The sequence below is a fragment of the Aethina tumida genome, chromosome 2 (genome assembly GCF_024364675.1).
Source record: "Aethina tumida isolate Nest 87 chromosome 2, icAetTumi1.1, whole genome shotgun sequence".
In the NCBI taxonomy this organism is placed as follows: domain Eukaryota; kingdom Metazoa; phylum Arthropoda; class Insecta; order Coleoptera; family Nitidulidae; genus Aethina; species Aethina tumida.
Genome location: NC_065436.1, coordinates 17,291,582 through 17,315,512, shown reverse-complemented (window position 1 = coordinate 17,315,512; position 23,931 = coordinate 17,291,582). Strand labels below are relative to the sequence as shown.

At 27.6% G+C, this 23,931-nt stretch overlaps 1 protein-coding gene across 2 annotated transcripts in view; it reads right to left on the bottom strand.

Annotated features, from left to right (window-relative positions):
- Window positions 1-677: 677 nt before the first annotated feature.
- Window positions 678-23,931, bottom strand: part of LOC109595883 (glutathione S-transferase) — a 30,595-nt gene continuing 7,341 nt past the window's right edge. The window contains exons 2-6 of one of the 2 annotated variants that reach the window (XM_020011321.2): window positions 13,268-13,415; window positions 10,750-10,917; window positions 7,652-7,794; window positions 4,214-4,386; window positions 678-1,439 (exon numbers count right to left, since the gene is read on the bottom strand). In XM_020011321.2, coding sequence (XP_019866880.1) covers window positions 4,219-4,386; window positions 7,652-7,794; window positions 10,750-10,917; window positions 13,268-13,403 — 615 coding nt within the window. In that variant the 5' untranslated portion in view covers window positions 13,404-13,415 and the 3' untranslated portion in view covers window positions 678-1,439; window positions 4,214-4,218. The remainder of the gene's footprint in view (window positions 1,440-4,213; window positions 4,387-7,651; window positions 7,795-10,749; window positions 10,918-13,267; window positions 13,416-23,931) is intronic. The other variant, XM_049962861.1, reaches the window with a different exon arrangement.

Below are 23,931 nucleotides of genomic sequence, written 5' to 3'. Positions count from 1 at the left end.
TCCCATTTATTTCCAATTGTTCCCATCAATTTAAAAGTCTTAAAGTCACGTTTCCAAAATTGCTGGCGCAATGTCGTAACCTAAATCGATCTTTCCGGAAGAAATATAAACGAATTTGAGTTCATTTCCGTGAAATTAAATATCTGCCAGGAATATTCCAAATTTTAATATATGCTTAAGCTTACTTACCTCTGTATTTTCGCCAATATTTAATATATGCACAACAATCAAAACTATTGTTTGATCATATCACGTCACAAAGGATCAACATATGTTTAATTAATGATAAGCAAGTTAGGGCAAATTTAAAAAAAATAATAAAAGTATTAAATTATGCATAACATTTATTAAAATAATTCACATTTCAACAAATCTAACGATCTAATCATACATACAAATACATTTTTATACAAGCAATGTGTCTCCATCCACAGGAATGATATGTTTTCGCAAAAATAACTACTGAACTGAGAACGAGATCTACATTTTTTATTTTGTTATACGTATTATATGGTATATTTCATTTAACAGTTAAACAAATCCAAAGATTTGTATTAATACACTATAGCATTTTTCATTTTATTTTAAATGGCATTTCACACATTTTATAATTTTAAAGAAGATAATATTAACATGAAGAAATAATCTCCCAGTTGATTAAAAAATATAGTAAGTATTGTATTAGTATAATACAAAATTTAAATTTTGGTCACTTTACAACTTAATACAGAAACTAACTAAACTATAAATAATAATACAATAAAATATTGTTACAATGTATTGTATAAATATAAATTTAATATACAAATGTAATAAAATAGCGTGCTTCATCTATATAATATATTAATTACATTTATGTATAATATCATTGCTATGTACAAATGATTATTGTTTTCATAGCAGTTTACATCATCATTTACACCAAGTTTCTTATTTATTTTGAACACATATACATACTTCTCTCTAGTACATCTATGATACCTATTTCCTTGTTTAACATAAAAACATTTAATGGCTTTCTAGGTTAGATAATTTTTTATATTATATTCAAATATTTTAATCATTTTGATTATTATCGAAAAATAAATTTGGTATCACAGAATCACTACACAAAATAATAAGTTTCTAGTTTTGATTTAAATCTACCCTGTTGTTAATTATTGTTGCCATTACATGTGTGATTGTTTTGGTACGTCAGCTCACTGGTATGTTTTGCGTGAGTAATATAATATAATAAATTATCTGGAAGTTCTAACATTAACTCGTATTTGTAAGAACTACAACTTATTTATGTAACACTTACACGAAGTAGAAAATTTAAAAATAAAGCTGTAGTTTAGTTCTCACCTTTGTTCCAGAAGATATGGTGTCGTGGAGTTTTCAGATGGGGAGAGAGCAAGAGACGATAGTTGCCCATACTCCTTAATGTTGGGAGCGATCTGAAGGCATAGGCAATTCTATGTAAATTATTTGACTCAGTATTACATAAAAACAACAATTTGTAGACAATTAAATTTCAGTACATGTTGTAAATAAGCTGTTATATAAAATATATTAAGGAGCAAGCTAACACTGTCAATATTATGGCTTCGATATTAATATAGATCAATATGTGCCCGTCTGAGTAAAATATTGATGGAAATAATATTGAATGAAATTATAACGTTTTAAAGGACCGTCAGTTCATTGAGGCGCCCACAAATTTAATTTCACGTGTGGGAGGTATATGATCATTTTGGGAAAAATATATATTTCACATGTGAAGACTTGAAATTCGTGCGGAAGGGAGAAACATTCAATAGCGTTTGATGTCAAGTAACCTTTCCAAAACTCACAACAAAATATATCACTCTTTGAAGTCAGGTTTCATCTTCAAATCTGAACTTGAGGTTAAAGACTCTATCGTTCAAGAATAAATATATTCCAGCTGACATTCTACCTCTTTTCAACAACCATTACGTAAAAATGGTGAAACCCTGAGTTAGATCAGCATTAATTGAAACATTGCCACTCGTGTGTATCCATTGTGTTGTGCTTTAATAGCTTATCAGACGTAATTGGGACATTTGTATCGCCCCAATAACTTGTTAACGACTCCATGGAATGCTTTTAAGTGAACTGCATTCAAATATTTATTGAATTCATCCTCGTTATAATAATAATAATATTAAAATTTATTTATGTCCAACAGAATTAACTTAAAATTGACACAACAACAAATTAAAATATATTCTTATAAAATAATACATCATCTACATTTCTGTACATAGGTTCCATGTCTTGGTATGTGAGAGAAACGTTGCTTCTTGAATTAAGTCTTGGCACGTTAAATCCAATGTTGTCTAGTGTATAAGATAAATCAATTTTACCCTGTAATATATTAACAAAAAACTTTGCTAACGGTTTTTCTACTCTTACTAGCAGTGAATCCATAGATTGTTCTTACAGCAATAGATTGTGACCGGTATTAAGAGCAGGGTATACATTGTTCTTAGGAAAACTCAAGTACTTAAGGTAGCTCGTTGAATAGATTCCAGACTACTTTGATAGCAAATTAAATGGGATTCCAGACGATACTGCAATACTCCAATTTGCTTCGTACTAGTGCAGAAAACAGAGTCTGTAATGCAATTTGAGAATTCAACAATTTGCAGTTTTGTAAGATAAATCCCAAGATCTTGGAAGCTGATGTAGAAACTTCCATTATTTGAAGCACAAAAGATAATTCGTTGTCAAATAAAAAGGTCCAGATCTTTACAGCAAGGTGCAACTTACAATAAAGCATTTTTTTACATTTAGTTGGAGGTTGTTACTCTGATACCATGCCAAGTGTCAATATCCCTTTGAAGAGTAAGGGTTTGTACAATACTATCGATAATATAGCTTCAGTTTATCAGCATAGGTTAGAGTACAGCATAAAACCAAAATCAACAAGTCATTGATGAATAAAGGGAATAATAGGGGTCCCAAGTTAGATCCCTGCGGTACGCCAGAGAATACAGTGTAAGTGTTAGATCTTGTTAAGTGTGAAAACTATATTATGAGTCAACTATCAATTTAATAGTGCCTGTCTAACATAAAAGCGTGCTAATTGGGAGAAATTTTATAACAAACACTTTGATAAATTACAGAATATAACATCTGCTCAAATATTACACACAATACAATATAATAATGATATTCTGAAATATACACATAAATTGAACTCTTTGTTATTATCAGAAATATGTTTTTCAGGAAGCAGACACTTTAAATATACTACGACTGAATTTATAGATTCTATCAGTTATGCATTTGTCATCGATTTATTGTGTTTACTTGAATGAAAAATATCGAGAATAACAACAAACTTATATGCTTGGTTTTCATTATTAGTTAATTAATTCATTCTAAGATATATTTATACCAATATACTGAATTTCGATTTAGTGATTTAATTATAATTTAAGTCATTTAGTTTTCTTCTTGAAAATCTAGTTAGTCAAAGCAATTAACAAGGTGAATAGTTCCATCATCACATGGTTGATGTGGAAAGAAAATATCGTAGCTTCAGAGTTGATTAAATGACGAACAATCACGCCAGTTTCTTGTACTGAAATATTCCATCGATAGAAAAATAAAAGTTCAAGTTAATGCCGTTCATAAAGTTTAAATGAGTGAAATATATAGAAATTTTTCAGTAAATTTAAGAATTTATTTTTCTCTCCGTCACAGCATTTTCATTTTAAATCCGATCATGGTCTACCAGAGCTTAAAATATTTGTAAGTGGACAAACTACCGATTAAAAATGTATAAATTGCGAGAGAGGAATTATTTGTTCTTAAAAAGAATGACATAAATGGCGAAAGCGGTTGAAATCGTGAAAAAATGCATGAAATTTAATCTGCTGAAATTCAACTATTTTCCTTCTGATAGAAACCAATTATGTGTCGTTGTACGAGTAATTTAATTGTCTTTTTAACAAAATGTTATTAATCTCAATCGGTGGTTAGTTTTTGGGACCTTCAGAACCAATGTAAATGAAATGATGAATTGGAAAACACACACGCACCTTTATTAATTAATTTAAGAGCAAATTCCTATATTTAAAAAGTTGTAATTTTTAAACTAGTGTTACTTTAAAACTTCTAAAAATTGCATCGATAATACCGACCGTGTAAGCTCCATCTAAACCAACATATGTTATGTTCCTGAACCGATATGTATATTCACCTTTTTTACGATTCGGTGACCGGTCGCCTCGCCACCCACGCAGCGATGTTCGGTATGGCGTAGACCCGGTTCTTGAGGCCCTTCAAGGCTGGATACTGATCCAGCGCGGCCTTGCCGAATATGTGCTCGAAGTTTTCCAGCGAGACGGCGAAAACGAAATCGCACCAAGTTATCTGGAATATAAGGCCTTGCGCTTAGTGAACGGACGAATTTTTTCGCACACTGCTCTGAATAAAACAATAGATATTGTGAATTTGTATTCGTTCGGAATTCATCGAGGATTGTTCCGGGGTATCCGGAGAATGCTTCCACATTTAAATGGTCGGAAAAGTTTTCCTCATTTAGAGTGGATACGATATAAAAATATTTTATATCAATAAAACAGTTGAAAAATGTATTATTTTATATTTTTTAATCTACTTAGAAATATTTATGTGGTATTTTATTAAAATAATAAGTGTATTACAGGTCATAAAACGTTTTTTAATTGTTATACAATTCACAATTAGTTGGTAGGAGAAGAATGAATCTAAAGTTGAGATTTACTTTCCCAAATTAAAAATGATAAATAATCATTTTGTCATTGATTTTTCAATGCCATTTTATAAATAGGTTACTTTATTAATTTTTAATTTAAAATAAATATTGAAATCACAAATAACAGAACAGAAAAAAAATCAATTATAATAGCTTGGCTCAACTAAGCATTATTAGTTCATTTTTAATTAATTTTTATTATATAACTTTAATTTAATGAAAGAGCATAACTAGAATAAACAATTTTTTAACAAAAAATTATTGATAAACAATGATTTGAATTTATTTTTCATAACCACTAATTTATTTTAAATTACCGTCATTCGCTATTGGTAATATCTATTTTATTTTAGAACACATTCAGATATTTTCATAAAATTGCAAGTATGCAAGTAGATATCTATTGAAATAAGAAATGATTAAAATTTGAAGTCATATGAGGAAGCACTGGAATTTGAATCCATTTTAGTAACGATGTGTCAGCATTCTTGTAATCTTATATATTACAATTATGAATAAGTCAGTCTTCAATTTGTATTATAAGTGTCAAGTTTGTATACTAATATACAGAAATAACAAAAATACTTCACATTTTTTTATTTAATTGAAGAGATTAATAATATTCCAAAATATTAAACATGTTTAGTGTTTTTATTTACTTTTTCCATTTTAAATGCTCTATTTTAAATGAGACCACCACACAATTCGACGTGTAATTTAATCCTATATTCTGATTTTCTTCTCTATATTCCTTAAATATTTATTTTAACACAGTATGTTTTAATATATTACTGGAGAATCAAAAGATTTGCACATTTTATGGTGGTATCATTCGAAAATATCATTAATTGCTAGAATACTCTTTTATAAACGTATATTCATTATTACAATTAATTAATTAATACATGTGTGAAACATTTTTAAAGGAAATATATCTCAAAAACAATTGAAGATAGACAAAAGATTTAAAATTCAGAAGATCAAGAATTGTACATAGAATTCTAAAATGCAATAATATTATTATAAAATAATTATTTTTAAGTTAATTTTGGCATTTCATTTTAAATAGTTTTTTATATCTTTTATCCCTTATCTATATCATTAAGTTTTTTAAAATTAATTTCATAAATGGAATAATAAAATTTGTGACATAAAAATTTTATTTAAAAAGATAAATATTGGGGGTATTCTAGAATATTGAATAGAGTGTTTAGTGTTTAAATTTATTTAATTAATTCTTTTCAATTTATATATCTAATTTTAAAAGTAAGCAACACAAAATATTCACACCACTCGTCGTATAAATTTTATGCTCTATTAAACTCTCTATTAATATGTTGTGACATGCCCCATAGCTAAAATGAATATTTACATAGATTTATACAGTGTTTGGTATTTCCATTTTTCCAGTGAGAATGTGAAAAAACACGTATTGTCACAGCGGGCTTTGAATGGTTTCCAATTTCATGTTTAACAAACAATGTGAATACGTACAAATTAATCTCTCTGAATATTTTTATACAAAATATCGATAACACGAAAATAAACAAAATGATATTAAAAACGTATATTTAAGATAAAACTAAAATCATCTAAAGCACATATTTTTAGTAACACATCAGTAAATATTATTCATCTTATCTATATGTATGCTACAAAAAATAAAAAATAAAAAGTTTATAAATTTATGGTGATTTGAAAGTTGGCATTTAAAGTAGAAAGAAGATTAATGAAATACTATTGATAGCTTCTAATAGGATAATCTTATAATCCAACTTATAACGTGTACTAGATCAATGAACTTGAACTTTTACAGGATTCCATCAGGAAGACATAATATCGCATAAAAAATACATAATACTACTTCACACGAAATTTTAGATATTTTTGTATTCTGCGACGAATGGTGTGGTGGAACATTTTATGCTAATTCCATTAAGAAATATTTATTTAACATTTTAATATTAAAGACTCCAGTCAATTAATCAGATCCAATACAAATTGAAGATTGACGTGTTTAGAATTGCAATATATACATTTACCAACATTCTCACTTTCATAACTAAAAGTGTTCCCATATACCTCTCTTGAAAGAATTCTTTCAGACGTTTAAGTAAATAATTCCATCTGTGAAATTTATTTGTAAAACTAAATCTTTCAAAAGAAGATAGGAAAACGATTCAAAATGCGGCCAATTAGATGTAGAATTCAATAAAATATAATATAATAATATACGGTTTAAGGGAAAAAAAATGTTACTTCTAATTATTATAAACTTCTAATGAATTATTTAGATAAATCATGATGCAAATTTTGTCCGTAAAAATTAATAAAACGGATTATCTTTTCCAACTTTCCTAATATCGTTGATAGTACCAGATTTTTTAAATTCAAAATATGGATATTTCTACAAAAGCCGTTAAGTAATTTTCTTGACTAAACCATAAGTTAAGACACATCGAAAAAAATAATGAATCGATTGATAGATTTCTGTTATACATGATTTTAATATTAAATTTAAAACACTTACTAAAATTGCACATTATTAAAATAAACTGTTTCTATACATTCATACGCATATAAAATAGTAGCAACAGTAACATTACGCAAAAACAGCAGTGTAGTAAATAATTTGCATAATTTTTATAACACCAATTTAAAATAAAATATTATAATTGGCAATCAATAACGGAATTTGCAAACACAATACAGATTTTTCGTACACTTATAAAAACTTCAAAAAAACAGGTAGTTTAAATTAAATTTAATGAATACAATTCAGACAAACCGATCGTGATTCCGACGATTTTAATTAATATTTTACAAGATAATTTCGGCATATTTCTCAGTAAAATCTCTCTCAATCTTCCTTTGTAACACTTAAATTGAAATTTTACTTACGTCGTTTCCAACCGAATAGCCCCCGTTTTCAGAGAGGTGTTTTTCAAACTTCGATAAGTAGAAGGGTATCGTTTCTCTCATCAGTCTTGCTTTCTTCTCCTCTTTTTTGATTACATCCTGTTCCATTCTGTACTGGGCTAAAACTGAAACAACAGAGATAACTAATCATAGTATTTACTAAAATATTTAGTAACACTTTATGTTGCACATTCACAGGCAACATCTTAATTATAATAAAGCAAAATTATAGGTCTGAAAGTAATTGAATTGTACGCAGACCAATTACATTAATGATTTTGAGTAATTTTGTTGATTTCACAAACCGATTAAAGTTTAATTTGAGTTGCACTGCCTCACGGTCGCTTTAATTCACATTTCCAACATCTATTGTCTTGTCTAATCGATTACGACTAATTTAATTTTTGTAATGGAAAACAGTTTTCATTGAGGTAAAATCTTAATACAACAGTTCTAGTTCATATTATTCAATTATAAATTATTAAATACCATTCTGCATAAAATACAAACTCCTGACTATGTTTCAATGTTATTTGTATAACTAGGCGAAACTGAATTCATAAAGCCCTGGACAATTAAATCTCACTAATGGCTGTAATCAAGAACATATTAAACAATCAAACACAATATGAAACTATAAACATATACTGGGACCAACTATAATTAACATATTTTGCAAATACTCATTATTAATCATTTTAATTTGATACTTGCCATTTATTGATTTCTGACCAGAGTATTTAAAGAACGAATATGTCTTTTCTTCAGACTCAAAATAATCTGTTAGGAAACTAAATTTAAGACAATAAATCTTTGTTCACTGCTATTTTCCCCACGATTATGTACTTTAAGTAATTTGTAGGAGAAAGGTTGCTAACAGGCATTCATCAGCAGAATAACCCGACAGTAGGTAATTGATGACCAGCGTTCTTATTTATTTTCTTGGACATAAACCACATTTTAAAATACAACACTTTTGTTACTTTTAAAAACTGTTTTCAAGGAAAATCATATAACTATTAACCTAGTATTCCACCTTTTATTACTTGAGAATTTAATTTTTTTTCTTTTATTACACCTAATTACAAATAATATTTTCTTGGACATAAACTACATTTTAAAATACAAATACTTTTACTACTATTATAAACAGTTTTCAAGGAAAATCGTATAAATATTATTCTAATAAAACAAATGTATTTATATTTTATTCATAATTGGACCTGTCCTACCTACTTCCAATTATTTTCGTCTATATTAAAAACATCTTATATTGCTTTATTATAAGTCCATTCCATTTTTTTACTGAACAGAAATAAATTAGAATTCACAAATAAAAAATTATGAAAATTTTACTTTACCATGTTAACTGAAATATCAGAAAACAGCTGCGATAATCAAAATTAATCAAGAGTAACTTTTTTCCAAATTGTGCAATGGTTTTAAAAAATATTCAATGACATAGAAAATAGAGAGAGAAAAAATGGGGAAAACTCAAAATGAAAAAAAAAAAGAAATTTGTAATTTAAATTGTCGAACTAAATTTATTTCAGAAGCTTCGGAAAAAAATGTTATTTAGATTTTATTCGTAATTAAACGTGTCCTACCTCCTTCCAACTGTTTTCGTCTATATTAAAAATACTTTGTATAACATTATTATAAGTCCAATCATTTTTTTACTCAATAGGAATTTATTAAAATTCAAAAATAAAAAATTATAAAAATTTTACTGTACCATGTTAACTGAAATATCAAAAAACAGCTGCGATAATCAGAATTTATCAAGAGTAACTTTTTTCCAAATTGTGCCAAGAATATAGTTTTAGAAAATATTCAATGGCATAGAAAATAGGGTGAGAAAAAGTAGAGAAAACTTAGAATGAAAAAAAGAAAAAAAAATTGAAATTTAAATTGAAGCACTAAATTTATTTCAGAAGAAGCTTCGGAAAAAATGTTATTTAGATTTTATTCGTAATTAGACGTGTCCTACCTACTCCCAATTGTTTTCGTCTATTTTAAAAATACCTTGTATAGCATTATTACAAGTCAAATCAATTTTTTTACTGAATGGGAATTTATTAAAATTCAAAAATAAAAAATTAGGAAAATTTTACTGTACCATGTTAACTGAAATACTAAAAAACAGCTGCGATAATCAGAATTAATCAAGAGTAACTTTTTTCCAAATTGTGCCAAGAATATAGTTTTAAAAAATATTCAATGGCATAGAAAATAGGGTGAGAAAAAGTGGAGAAACTCAGATTGATAAAAAGAAAACAAATTTAAATTGAGAAATTAAATTTATTTCAAAAGACGCTTCGCAAAAAAAATTTTATTTAAATTTTATTCGTAATTGAACATGTGCTACCCCTTTCCAATTATTTTCGTCTATATTAAAAATATCTTGTATAGCTTTATTACAAATCCATTCAATTTTTTTACTGTATAGGAATATATTAAAATTTAAAAATAAAAAATTATGAAAATTTTACTGTCCCATGTTAATTGAAATATGAAAAAAACAGTTACGATAATCAGAATTTATCAAGAGTAACTTTTTTCCAAATTGTGCAAATATAGTTTTAAAAAGTATTCAGTGGCATAGAAAGTAGGGTGAGAAAAAGTGCAGAAAACCCAGAATGAAAAAAAAAAGAACAAATTCAAATTGAAAGACTATATTTATTTAATTTAATTTTATATAGATTTTCTTCATAATTGGACGTGTTCTACCATGTTTTCATCACCTTGAGTAGTTTTATTATAAGTCCTTTTTACTGGATAGGATTAACAGAAAAAAGAGATGTTAAATATTGTTAAATTATTAATTGATACGTGTTTAATAAATAATAATTTGAACTTCCGACAATATGGAATTGTTAAGCGCATCCACCATAAAAAAAATGCTGCAATAAAATTAACGTGACAACAAATATATATTTAAGATTAAAAACATGCAAAAAATCATAAAAAAAACTATTTAAAGAAATCTAGGTTAAACCAGCATAATATAACTTAGTCCCTATGGAGGGATAAACAAGGATAAGAATAAAAAATTTCAATGACGTAAACGCAGTTAATACCTTGCTTCAGATCACCGAGAGTATCTACCAAGACGTCACACTGCAGAGATTCCCATTCGTCCTTGCCGGCGAGTCCGTATTGTTTGGCCAAATATCTTGCAACCGCATTGCTCTGCGCCATCGGTTTCCCGTCTATCTCCAGCACCGGAAGCATTCCAAACGGCGTTCCTGGAATGCAAAACCAATTAACACATCACCTCCTCCACGACCGGGTTTGCTTTGATCGTTGCATTTCAGCCTCTTGCGGAGAAAGACCGGCTCCGCTTTGAGGGACAGTTTCAGTATTCGTTATTTATGTGAAAATTTTGTACAGTTATTCGCTCTTCCTACACTCGCGTTTTCACTATTCGCGGATTAAAAAATTCGACCTAATTTTAGTATTGGCGACTAAAGACTTCTTTAAAGTAACCTTTAAAATACTATAAAAATATGATTTTGATGTTTAATAAATGTTTAAACACCGGAAATATGCAAACAACTATATAATTACAACTACATCCAAAAGACAATTAATTTTATGTTTTCAAATATCGTATCCTAAATCATTTGAATATTTTAATTAAGTTTTTTGTTTCGCATCCACCATTTTTACAAGTGATATTAAAAATGGCGAATGCGCAACCAATCCAATAATTAATTGCTATTAAACAAATTCTACGAATAAGTTGATTATATTAAAAGTAATTTATTTTATCCACTGTTAAATCCATTTTTTACAGGTACTATTTAATTTTTTTTTAATTAATCAGTAAAGTAACCTATAAAATACTATAAAAAACTATGATTTTGATGTTTAATAAATGTTTAAACATCGTGAATGCACCAACAAATTGTATAATTACAACTACATCCAAAAGACAATTAATTTTATGTTTTCAAATATCTTATCTTAATTCATTTGAATATTTTAATTAAGTTTTTTGTGTCGCATCCACCATTTTTACAACTGCTGTTAAAAATGGCGAATGCGCAACAAATCCAATAATTAGTTACTATTAAACAAATTCTAAGAATAAGTTGATTATATTAAAAGTAATTTATTTTATCCACTGTTAGATCCATTGTTAACAGGTACTATTTAAATTTTTTTAATTAATTAGCAAAGTAACCTTTAAAATACTATAAAATACATGATTTTGATGTTTAATAAATGTTTATATATCGTGAATACGCAAACAAATTGTATAATTACAACCACATCCAAAAGGCAATTAATTTTATGTTTTCAAATATCTTATCTTAATTCATTTAAATATTTTAATTAAGTTTTTTGTTTCGCATCCACCATTATTACAATTGTTGTTAAAAATGGCAAATGCGCAACCAATCCAATAATTAATACTAAACAAATTCTAAGAATGAGTTGATTATATGAAAAGTAATTTATTTTATCCACTGTTAGAACCATTTTTGTCAGGCACTATTTAAATTTTTTTAATTAATCACCAAAGTAACCTATATCTATTATTTGTTGAAAAAAGTTATTATCATAAAAAGTTAAATAATTATATTAATTTCTTAAATATTACAATATTAGTAAAACTCTGTTAATGTGTGTTAAATCTTAAAAAATCTTTAATTAAGTGACTTGTTTACTATTCTAATTATACTCAGTGACAAAAAAATTGCAACACCAAGAAGGGGCTGTATAGTATCCTAAGCTAACAGTACTTCATGTCTTAGAACCTACAAAATCCTTGAGGGCTGGGGTAAATTTCCTAGCTTTCTACTCATCATATCATAAACATGTTCTATGGGTGAAATATTCATTTGAAATTTTAGTACATTATGCAGACTATAGAAATATTTTCTTTTTTTTAATATCAGACTAGGTGTATCCCTTAACCAATGGAAATTGGGAACTCAATTTATTAAAAAAACTTTAACTAATTTATACATTCTTAAATTATTCCTAAGTATTTATAAATAAAATAACACAAACCAATTTTAGAGCTCATTATTCAGTTCCCTTCCAATTTTAAAGTGTAATGAAGTTTACAGTTCGGCTCATACTTGATTAGAGTTTTGTGACAAATTGGATTACGAATGGAGATGGAATAGTCTGTAAAGGTAAAAAAACTCAAATAACTTCTTATTACTTATAAAATTCTTTCTAGGTGTAGTTTTTTGTGAACATGTTTGCAAAGTTTGATCATGGCACGACTAAATAAACTTAGATATCATTTTAACATTCTTGAAATGGAGGATTATAAAAATCTTTTATTACCTCGGAATTAAAACTTAGATACTTCTTTATGGTAAATATTGAATTGAAATATGACAAACTATCACAACAATGTTGGAGAGTTGTAAGCAAGTTTACGACCGCCATAAAATAAATTAACCAGTTCTAAAGTTTCCGTAATTTGAAAGAGTGACTGTGTGATACTAAAAACCAGCAATAAAAATACACCTGTAACAGTAAACAGTTGAAATCGTTGCATCGGACATGAATTATGCAGAAACTTGAGCCCTTGACAAACTACGTATCAAAGTCCGGAATAAAACGTCAACTTACTTTTTTTAACTTCGGGCCATCTTTCCCTTGGTATACGCTCGTCGTCGTAGTCGATCCCCGCGTAGGCGAAAATGAACCGGATGTGCTCAGCCCGCCCCCTGGCGTTGAAATACATCAGCTTGTAACGCGGTGACATTTTACAGTGGACCTGAAATGAAAAACAAAAAAAAGAGAGATTCAATGGCTGAGGAGACGGATGAGTGATGAAATTGCCGTCGCTGAATATGGAAATATGACGTATAACTTATCATCCCGCATTTTAATGAACGGCTTTGACGGAATGCAGCGTTCATTGCATGTGTGAAACATTTTTTATGTCGCTTCTGCCATACAATATAGAAGCTTTTATATAAACAGAAATTTTGGTTAAAATTAGCAATACTCTAAATTTTTAATTCATAAACTTTTTCTCAAAAAGTTGTTATTTATGTTAAAGGTCTATTAAAAAAAGAGGATCACAAAATTTAAGGGTAGTATGGTCTAAAATATGACTGGTGTTTTGTTCGTTTTGAATAGGACGTATATTGTAACATATTAATATTAATGAATGACGTTTCTTCCCTCCCGGACCAACCCAATTCATTTCTTATAGTTGTTTGACTAAATAGTGGTAAGTTAATACAGCTCTCAGTGAGTTGATTGATTACTGTTTAGACAACCTCGATTGTTTGAGTACATAAAATCATGTGCGGAATTTAATTGTCGAATTATAAAATAAAAAATATAAATGAATATGAATAATATAACAATTTATAGCAATAAACAAGTTTAATTGTAGTTTAGATTGGTCAAAGAAATTTGTGTTACAATTAACCATTATTTATTTGCATAAATAATATATGTTTTTTTATTTCTAAAATTTTTTAAAAAAAAGATTAGTTGCGAGAACATGAAAAGGTTTATTATTCTTACAAACTTTTTAGTAAATTATCTTGAAACTCATGCTCAAACGTTATGCACAATATGTTAAACTATTAAAATGGATTGAGCAAGGTCTCAAAGTAGAATTGACTGGTACAATGATGAACGTGTCTATTTTAAGGGGGTTCCATAGGTATTTGTTATAATGGCCGTTCATAATGGTAGATATGTTGAGGCATGATAATTGTTTCGGTATACGCAAGAGACATTGTCAATAGTATACTACCATATTTTCAAGCTGCTCTCTCAGTCAGAACTTGTTCATGATAATGCTTGTCTGCATCACACAGAAATTGCTGAAACTAGGTATTGAGATCTTACAAATTCCCCCGAAGTCTCATCTGAATAATATGGAGCATACATGGTTGGTGCTAGAATAATAGCTTTAGCTATGGCAAAGGAAGCACCAAGCCATCATATACTTAATTTTATGTATGCATAAACTTGACAAAGAAATTGCCAGTTTTTTACTGAATATATTTTTAATTTTTTCATAATTTTTTCAGTGTCTTTTTAATTTTTCATGAGAACTGTTAATTAAGAAATTAACATTTAATTAAAAAATTCTAAAAGATGAAATTACAAAGTTTTTCCACACTTTTCTTCAGTCAACTTTCTGATCATGATTTTAATTTAGTTTTATTTTTTCATGAGAACTTACTTTTTTAATTTTAATCAGTAAATTTGATAAAAAAAATTGCTAATTTTTTATTTATTTATTTTTTTTTTTTATTTTTCATGAGTACTTTTTAATTATAAATTTTAGAATATGAGTATCATTTTTGTTACATTTTAATTTTTCATGAGAACTTTTTGCTTTCACCCTTTTTCAATATTTTAAAATATTATTGAATTGAAAAATATTGAAATTACAAAAAGTTTTTTCATACTTTTCTCAATGTCTTCTTTTGATATATCACTTTTGAACAAGATTTTAATTTTAATCAGTAGATTTGTGAACAAAATTGCTAAAATTTTATTTAATTATTTTTTTTATTTTTTTATGAGAACTTTTTAATTAAAAAATTTTAGAATATGAAAATACAAAATGATTTTTCTTAATTTTTTCAAATGTCTTCATTCGATATATCATTTTTGATCATGATTTTAACTATAATCAGTAAGTTTGGTAAAAAATTGCTAATTTTTGCTTTTTTTTTATTTTTTCATGAGAACTTTTTAATTCAGAAAATTCTAGAATAAGAAATTACAAAATGTTTTTTTCATAATTTTTTTTTTAAAGTCTTCAGTCAAAATATCACTTCTGATTATGATTTTAATTTTTTCATGAGAACTTACTTTTAATTAAAAAAATGTAGAATATGAAATTATAAAAAGTTTTTTCATACTTTTTTCAATGTCTTCATTCAATGTATCACTCTTGATCATGAGTTTTATTTTAAGTAGTAAATTTTATAAAAAAATTGATAATTTTTTTTATTTGTTCATGAGAACTTATTTCAAATGAAAAAATTCTAAAAGATGGAATTACAAAAAACTTTTTATACTTTTTTCAATTTCTTCACTTCTGATCATGATTTTAATATTTTTTAATTTTTTTCATGAGACTTACTTTTAATTAAAAAATTCTAGAATATGAAATTATAAAAAGTGTTTTCATACTTTTTACAATATTTTCATTCATTCATTCATATATTGATCAAGATTTTTAGTTTAACTAGTAAATTTGATAAAAAAAATTGATAATTTTTTTATTTTTTTATGAGAAATTACTTTCAATTAAAAAAATTCTAAAAGATGAAATTACAAAATGTTTTTTCATAATGTCTTTAGTCGATATATCGTTTTGATCACTATTTAATTTTTCATGAAAACTCACATTTAATTAAAAAATTCTAAAAGATGAAATTACAAAAGGCTTTTTCACACTTTTTTCAATGTCTTCGGTTGACATATGACTTCTGATCATGATTTTAATTTTAATCAGTTAGACAAAAAATTGCTCATTTTTTATTTATTTTTTTTTATTTTTTTATGAAAACTTACTTTTAACTAAAAAATTCTAGAATATGAAATTACAAAATGTTTTTTCATCCTTTTTTGAGTCGATACATAACTTTTGATCATGATTTTAATTTTAGTACGTTAAATATGTACATAGATTAACAAAATATATATTACTAAGTCTGATATACTTCTTAATCTAACATTTTATGAATCAAATTAAAAATACATTTGACATTTTTCATGTAAATATTTCCTCACAATCTTAATATACATCTTACGTTATGCTCAAGCGAGGTAACGTTTTGGGGTCATTTTACTGCCATTATTTAAGTCATTTCAAAGCAGAATAACACGACAAATGTACATTAATTAAACGTAAGACAACTTTATCGCCATCCATCACATTTACAAACGAACATCAATTACATAAAAGGATATTGAAGTCCAACAGATTGTTCAAACATAACGTAGCAAACGTTTATTAAAAACGAATTAATTTGTGACTTGTAGTTTCATTAATGAAACTCATTCCGAAATTGCAGATTAATTATGTCGACAAAGAAGTGTTTAATTATTTCCCGCAGGGGTGTCATAAGCAGGTCTGTGCAAAATTTCCCCGATGTAAGTCTAATTCCGTCAATATTACATAGACACAAAGTTTGCGTGTTAGTCAGGCGATAATTTGTTTGTAACTTTAAAAGTCGAGGTCACATTCAAAATTAATATAAATTAGAAAACTTTGTCTTCATAATGTTTTTAGACCCACTTGAAGTTAAACGGTTTTATTCCATTACAAACTCATTCTCATAATCTGCATATTCATTTTTCCATTCTCTAATGCCCTTATTACATTCTGTTACTGCCAAAAGTTTTATTAAGTATCCCCTTTCGTTTTAATGACCATTATAAAACACTCATATCCAATTTTTTGATATGGCTATGGCACCTCATATTCAGAATGAATTATTCAAAGTAAAAAATAATTCATAACATATGAATGTAAATGTACATTTTATTCGTTAGTTTAAAAACAAGATTTATACAGTTTCATTGAATCAAAAGTGGATGCCACTTAATTAGTAAACGTGTCCTAATTTAGAGTTTTAATTGGACGAATCCTATGCACGTGTTCACATTTCAGGAATAAAACGTTATTCATTTTAGTTAGATTTATTTTAATAAATTAACAAAGTTCACGTTTATCTAATTCCACAAATTTAGCTAATTATATAATTATTTCTCGAATGATTTATTTGTATTCTATTTTATTAAAATCTATTTTAGATATTTAAACTTTGGTAATTTATTTCCAGCAAATTATGAAACACCTTTATAAAATTTAATATCCATAACAAACGTTAAGAAGTATTAAGAAGGAAGAAAACTTTCTCAATTGTCAAAACTTTACATAAATAATTTAGAATTCATTATTTAACATCTGAATGAGGTAGGGGGTATTCAAGTCTTAGGACTGATTATTCAATGAATTATTCAAATTCACTGAATGCATTAACGTTATTCGTTTATATTTAATTTAGTCCTTAATTATCCTGTATCCTATTCATAGAGTAATGTAAAATTATAGTGGTTTATTTTTACTTTGTAGCATGTATGAATTTTTTCCCCATTTCTTGACTCAAAGGATGATGTTACTTTCATTTTAAACTTTAATTTAAATTTATAATATAATAATTAGTTACTTTTATGTCAATGTGAAAGCATATTTTCTTTATATATTTATATTTTCAACTCATCTTATTCGTATACTTCTTTATATTTATGAACTAAAATTCATGAATGAATCCATACATTTAAATGAGATTTATTTATGAGATATAGAAGTATCAAATAAAAATTCTATCCAATATGTTACTGATTCTGTTGCGTTCAATATATGTCACAAATGATATACGTTAATGTCAAGATAAGCACGGGATTTTATAGGAAAAACCAATATTTGATAACACACAAAATTAATACCTAACACAACTTTAACGGAGCTATAAATACGAGGAGTTTTTATTAGGTAGATCCAATTAATGGCATTTAAGAGATTTGGCACAATCAATTTGACTGTCAAGTAATACAACAGGAATAAATTATACCACATCAAAGGTGGCAAAAAAATGGTTTTCTGACAATAAAGTTTGTGGTTGTGGGTGGGGGAAGTCTCTAAACATTTCGTACCTTAATTTATATTCGGATATCTTTATTTACGTAGTTTTTATACAGCATGTTATTTCGGACAGGGTTCATAAGTAAAGCAACCAAACCCTATACTCAATACATTTGATTTTATAATTTATTTCTGTGCCCGACATCGTTCCTTAAAGCTAAAAATGCCTAGAAGTGTCCATTTAATGATACAAATTAAACAACAATTTGTAGAAAAGTTCCGAAATGGTGAAAAACAAAGTAAAATTGCAGTAGATTTAAATTTAAACAAATCGATCATTTCGAGGAAGATTTTCAATTTTAACAGAAGGAATACCCTGGAAGGAGTTTCCAAAAGAGGTAGAAAACGTAAGACTAACTGAGCTGTGGACAGGAAAACAAAAACGCTTGTTGTTCGCGACACTTTTATCAGTGCATCCCGCATAAATAAATAAATAAACGAACTCAGTATGTTGGTGAGTACCATAAAACGAAGACTAAAAAGAGCTGGTCTCTATGGTAGAAAATCTACAAAGAAGACTTTCATTTCTGCAAATTATAGAGCAGCGAAACTACTATTTGCAAGAGAACATGTGAACTGGACAGATGGGCAATGGAAAGCCGTTGAAAGACGGCTCCAATTATTCAAATCTGATGGTATTTCATAGGTGAAAGGACCAATTAATGAAAAGTGTAATCCCAAGTACACTAAACCCACTGTGAAGCATGGTGGAAGAGACGTTATGGTTTGGTATGTTTTTCTGGGTTTGGCATGGGTCCACTGTTTAAGTTAGACGGGATAATGGATCGTTTTGTTTATCGTGACATTCTCTAGAATAATATGCTTCCATTTGACGAAGGTAACATCAGTTTAAGGTGAACCTTCCAGCACGACAACGATCCGAAACATACGTCTAAGTAGTTAAAGGATGGTTCGTTTCTCAAAGAGTACGTGTCATGCCTTGCCCAGCACAAAACCCAGACCTCAGTCCAATGGAAAAAATTTGAGAAGAAATTTATCGAAAAATCCTTGCAAAAAGACTGTCAAATATGAAAGAACTCTACGAAGAAGTTCAAAATAACTCGAAAGAAATTTCGAACGATTATATTGAAAAACTACCAAAATCAATGACGAAAAGGTGTTTAGAAGTTATTAAAAATAATGGATATGCTACTAGATACTAAATAATAGAATGCTAAATATACGTAGGGTTGTTTTATTTTAAAGTTGCTCTACTTTTGACCCTTGAAAATTTTTCAAATATTAATAAATACCTAACTAAACCCACTAATAAACAATTATATTGATGTATTGTTTTTTTCAAATATACTTCATAACTAACAAAAGTATGGATATTTAAACGTATAATTTTACCAAGGCAAAGTTGCTCTACATATGAGCTATAGTGTACATTTTTAGCAATTCTGAAATTGTCCTTATTTTATTTCATATGAAAATTTAAAGAACTTTATAAATCAATTATATTTCTTTTTTTTTAAAGGAATTTACAATATTTGTTTATTTTTTGTACACTAGGAACATAAGAGTACTTAAAAATAAACACTCCTTTCAAAACTTATTGAAAACATTGGTTTAATTTACATTTTATAATATATATAATACTTCAGTAGACATTATTATTGTTAGTTAAATTACAAACTTCGTTAAAATTGTCTTTGAAACAAAGTATAAATTTTACAATGGACGCAGTGTTATCATTCTGTGTAGTATTGTCTGTTTGAAACGAGTTTCATATCTCCCGGATTCAAAACCTATTTCGTGCATCCCCGTAAAAATATCGCTGTATGAAAGTTATAATGAGTCCTCGAATTGTATTAGTTTGGCAAAGCTCCACAGGGAAATAAGACGATATCGTTTTAACATTAATTCAGACACGATCCTCAAATTATATTTTACATAATGACTTGTTAAGTTTATTTTAATTAAGCATAGAATTTTCTAATTTTAAGTCGACCAAATGAACAAAAAGCACCTTTGTGTAAAGTGACCAGCCGTTGGCAGTGTAAGTAAACATACGCAAACAGATGCCAGATTATATTTATGCTTTCGGTGGAGAAAGGTGAAAATCAATATCAGCGGATGTGGATTTTATCATTAGGCAAAGAAATATTCGGGTCGTTAATAAATAAAGATCAGAATCATTCTGGCCAATGAAAATGTGCAAATTAAAATAAATAATAAACGGTGTGCTACTTTATATTTGTACAACAAATACCTGACATGCATATTAGGTTTTAAAATTCTCTGCAGTTCACAAGAAAATTCAAATACTCTCCCAACAGACAAAGTCACGTCAGCCAAATATTTACTTTAAGGTGGAATTTATTTTTAGGTGTCACTTTGGTCGATTTTGTTGCAGTTCTTAAATGTGACACCTTCCGTTTAACTTTTTAAAAATAAAAACAATACAATTTTTATATTATTTTTGAGTTTCCTCCCGTTATAAATTTTTAGCATAAACACGTCCTTCCGCCCAAATTCAATCTAAAAACAAATTATCCCCGTTTTCTCCGCACACACTCTACGCAATTTATTACGTTTTGTTAAAATTAATTATAAAAAAATTTTGGCCGTAAACGAATTTCTTTTATACCAATATATTAAAGATAAATCTAAATATAAAAAATAAATAGATGCGAGTTTCAAAAGGGGCAGCCGCTGAAAGATTCAGTTAACTTGTATTATCAGCAACGTGTCAAAATAATCAGAATTTATTATCGAAATTCGTATTTCGTAAAAGCTTGTTTTTGCACACTAGTCTGAATAGGTTTGTATAATGTCGAGGGACTTTTAGTTCCAACAAAACGTCACACATGATTCACATCAAAGAAACCCATCAATATGTTGCAGGAAAAATTCAATGGGCGCCTAATTTTTCGGCATACTGAAATTGATCGTGACTTATTGGCGCTTGGGCTTTTTTCTGTGGGGATATTTAAAAAGCATAGTTCACTTTAAAGGAATAAAACTGGTATAACAAAATCATAATGGACTCTAATGTTTTATATTACATATTTTATTTCACACATTATGGCATGAGGTAATTCTCTGTTTATGTTCATAATTTGAGTTTTATTTATTAGTTACTATAACCAGGTAACGTATATTTCCTAATATGATTTCAGATTTTATTAATATTCTGTATGTCAAACATATTTTACTGGCAAATTAAGGATAAGTAATTTATTAAATATAATACACACATAAATATATAAATAATTAAATATTAATTAAACATATTATTAAAATATAAATGTAATACAAATTGTTGTCCATTGAAAGACATTGATACAATGTGGAGAAATTCTACAGTAAATATCCCAAAACAATTTACAGCCAAACTTACCTTGAGTATAATTTTTAAAATAGAAAAAAAGATTAAAATTTAATGGTAATAAATTACCTTTTTATATTTCCTTTAGATGAATATAAACCACCATTTTAAATCCAGACGTATAAAGAAAATAAAAATAAAACAAAACAGAAATGCTGTGAAAAATTTTATTTTCATTTTAAAATTGTTTGTATACAGTACAATTGATTTATTTGCCAATTTAAGTTTATAAAGTAATAATGAGCAATTTAACATCTGAACATGCAGCTCAAACCGAGGCCAGAAAACTTTGTACCAATTAATAGACCATAGGAACTTTCATACTTTTATACGTAACTATGAATATTCAATATCTGAAATGACAAATTTAAAATGGGATTTAATTTTAATTTCGAAAGATAATATTTTTATAAATTGTAATAGGAATAAATAAGGTATTTTTTATGCAGAAATAAGTTAATAATTTCTAGAAAAAAACCTATTCTCTGAATATCCATTGTTAAAAAGCACTGTCACCCACAATTATTTATGTAAACATTAGACTGGATTTTAATCCGAAGAGAATCCAGCCTCATTTCTCATTTGTTACTGCATTCAAATCCTCATACTATACGGGCAAAAGGCTATAATTACGAGGGGCAGGAAACAATACCGTTGCACAACAATAGCTGCAGATTCCAGTTGGCGAATTACCACCATTTCATTTTTTACATTATTTTAATGGATTAAAAGTAACTGTTTTTTCCATTTTAAAATGTGGTGGATGCGCATTAATAAAGTGAACAAGGAAGTATTAAAATACGTAATTTTTACATCAACTTTTATTTTTAGCTGTGGCACAATCTTCACTATTTATTTAAAAGCCGATCGATGTATACTCAGCCCGAATATTAAATAATTTATTGAATAATTGTTATCTTCCTTTTGGAGTTAAAAATTACGTTATGCGATATTCTCGAGGTATATCTGGTTAATTAATTAATTTATAATATTATTAATAACCCCAGAGTACTTATATTTTATTAAAATAGTGATGATAAATTAACCAAAAAAATATAAGCCATGATTCCCCTCACTAGATACCTTTTGGCATATAAATATGTATAACATATACCGTCTTAATTATTTAACGGAATCCTAAAAATATGTTAATAATTCAAATTTCGGGATCATAAAAATGCCATTAGGGCCGGTTATTGCTTAAATTTCGTTGGAAAGAAATAAGCAAATGACTGACAATGGCCTGTATATAGAATGGCAAATAAAGGGGAGTAAAAGCGGTTCAAGTCGAGAGCCAAAGTATTGGGAAATTGTTCGATATTGCCAAGGTCTGCATCTCACGTGGAAAAGCCACTGTGTAAACATGACTTTCGTGATAAACGTTTGAACGTACGGGAGCCCTCATGGATCTAATGTGTTTGTGTCATTAGAGAGTGGTGCGAATTAAGGCGCAACTGAAGAATGGCCATCAGAACGAATGGGAATACGATATTTTAAGAATAATGGCCATCCGGCATGGTCATGTATTTCTTAAATGAAACTCATTACTTCTTGCTTCAAAATAAATTGGTTCGTGTACAATATATTACCACATTAACCAGAATAAAGAAGAGTCACTATAATTATATAGTCTTTTATTATATATGAATCTATCTAATCATATTTCATAAAATAAAAATATTATATTTTAATGACAAAAATATTTATTTTATTGAAACAAATTGATATATAAATCAATATAAATGATTTTTTAATAGAAATTAACGTATAATAGTGTCCAAGCTTAAGTGTTTAGCATTTAATAAATTTACTCAAAGAGTAATCCATTTGATACCAACTAATTAATTAATTCCGACTCAAACGATTAATTCATGGGTTTTATTAAAGGCCAAAGAGGTTACGGCAGAAACTGAATCGCACTGTTTAGGTCAAGGATGTTCAATGGGTTATTTTTATCAGGTTTTCATTATCAGCGTCAATTTTGTTTGTAGCGGTGACGATAATAAAAAAAAATAAAGGGCACTCACTTTGTTACACTGCGTGACTATCCCTTCGGTGCGTTTTATAACAAGGGTGTGTCTAGTAAGCCATTCAATAAGAATTTCTTCTCTTCTATTCATTGATAAATTTCTAGTTTTCATATCAGTCTGTAAAATTTATTGTTTAATAGTCAATTTTTATTACAGTATTAAAATAAGAGAGCTTTAACTTAAGCTAATCCTCAAAAAGAAGCTTAAAATCAAAGGCTTATTGAAATGAGAAAAG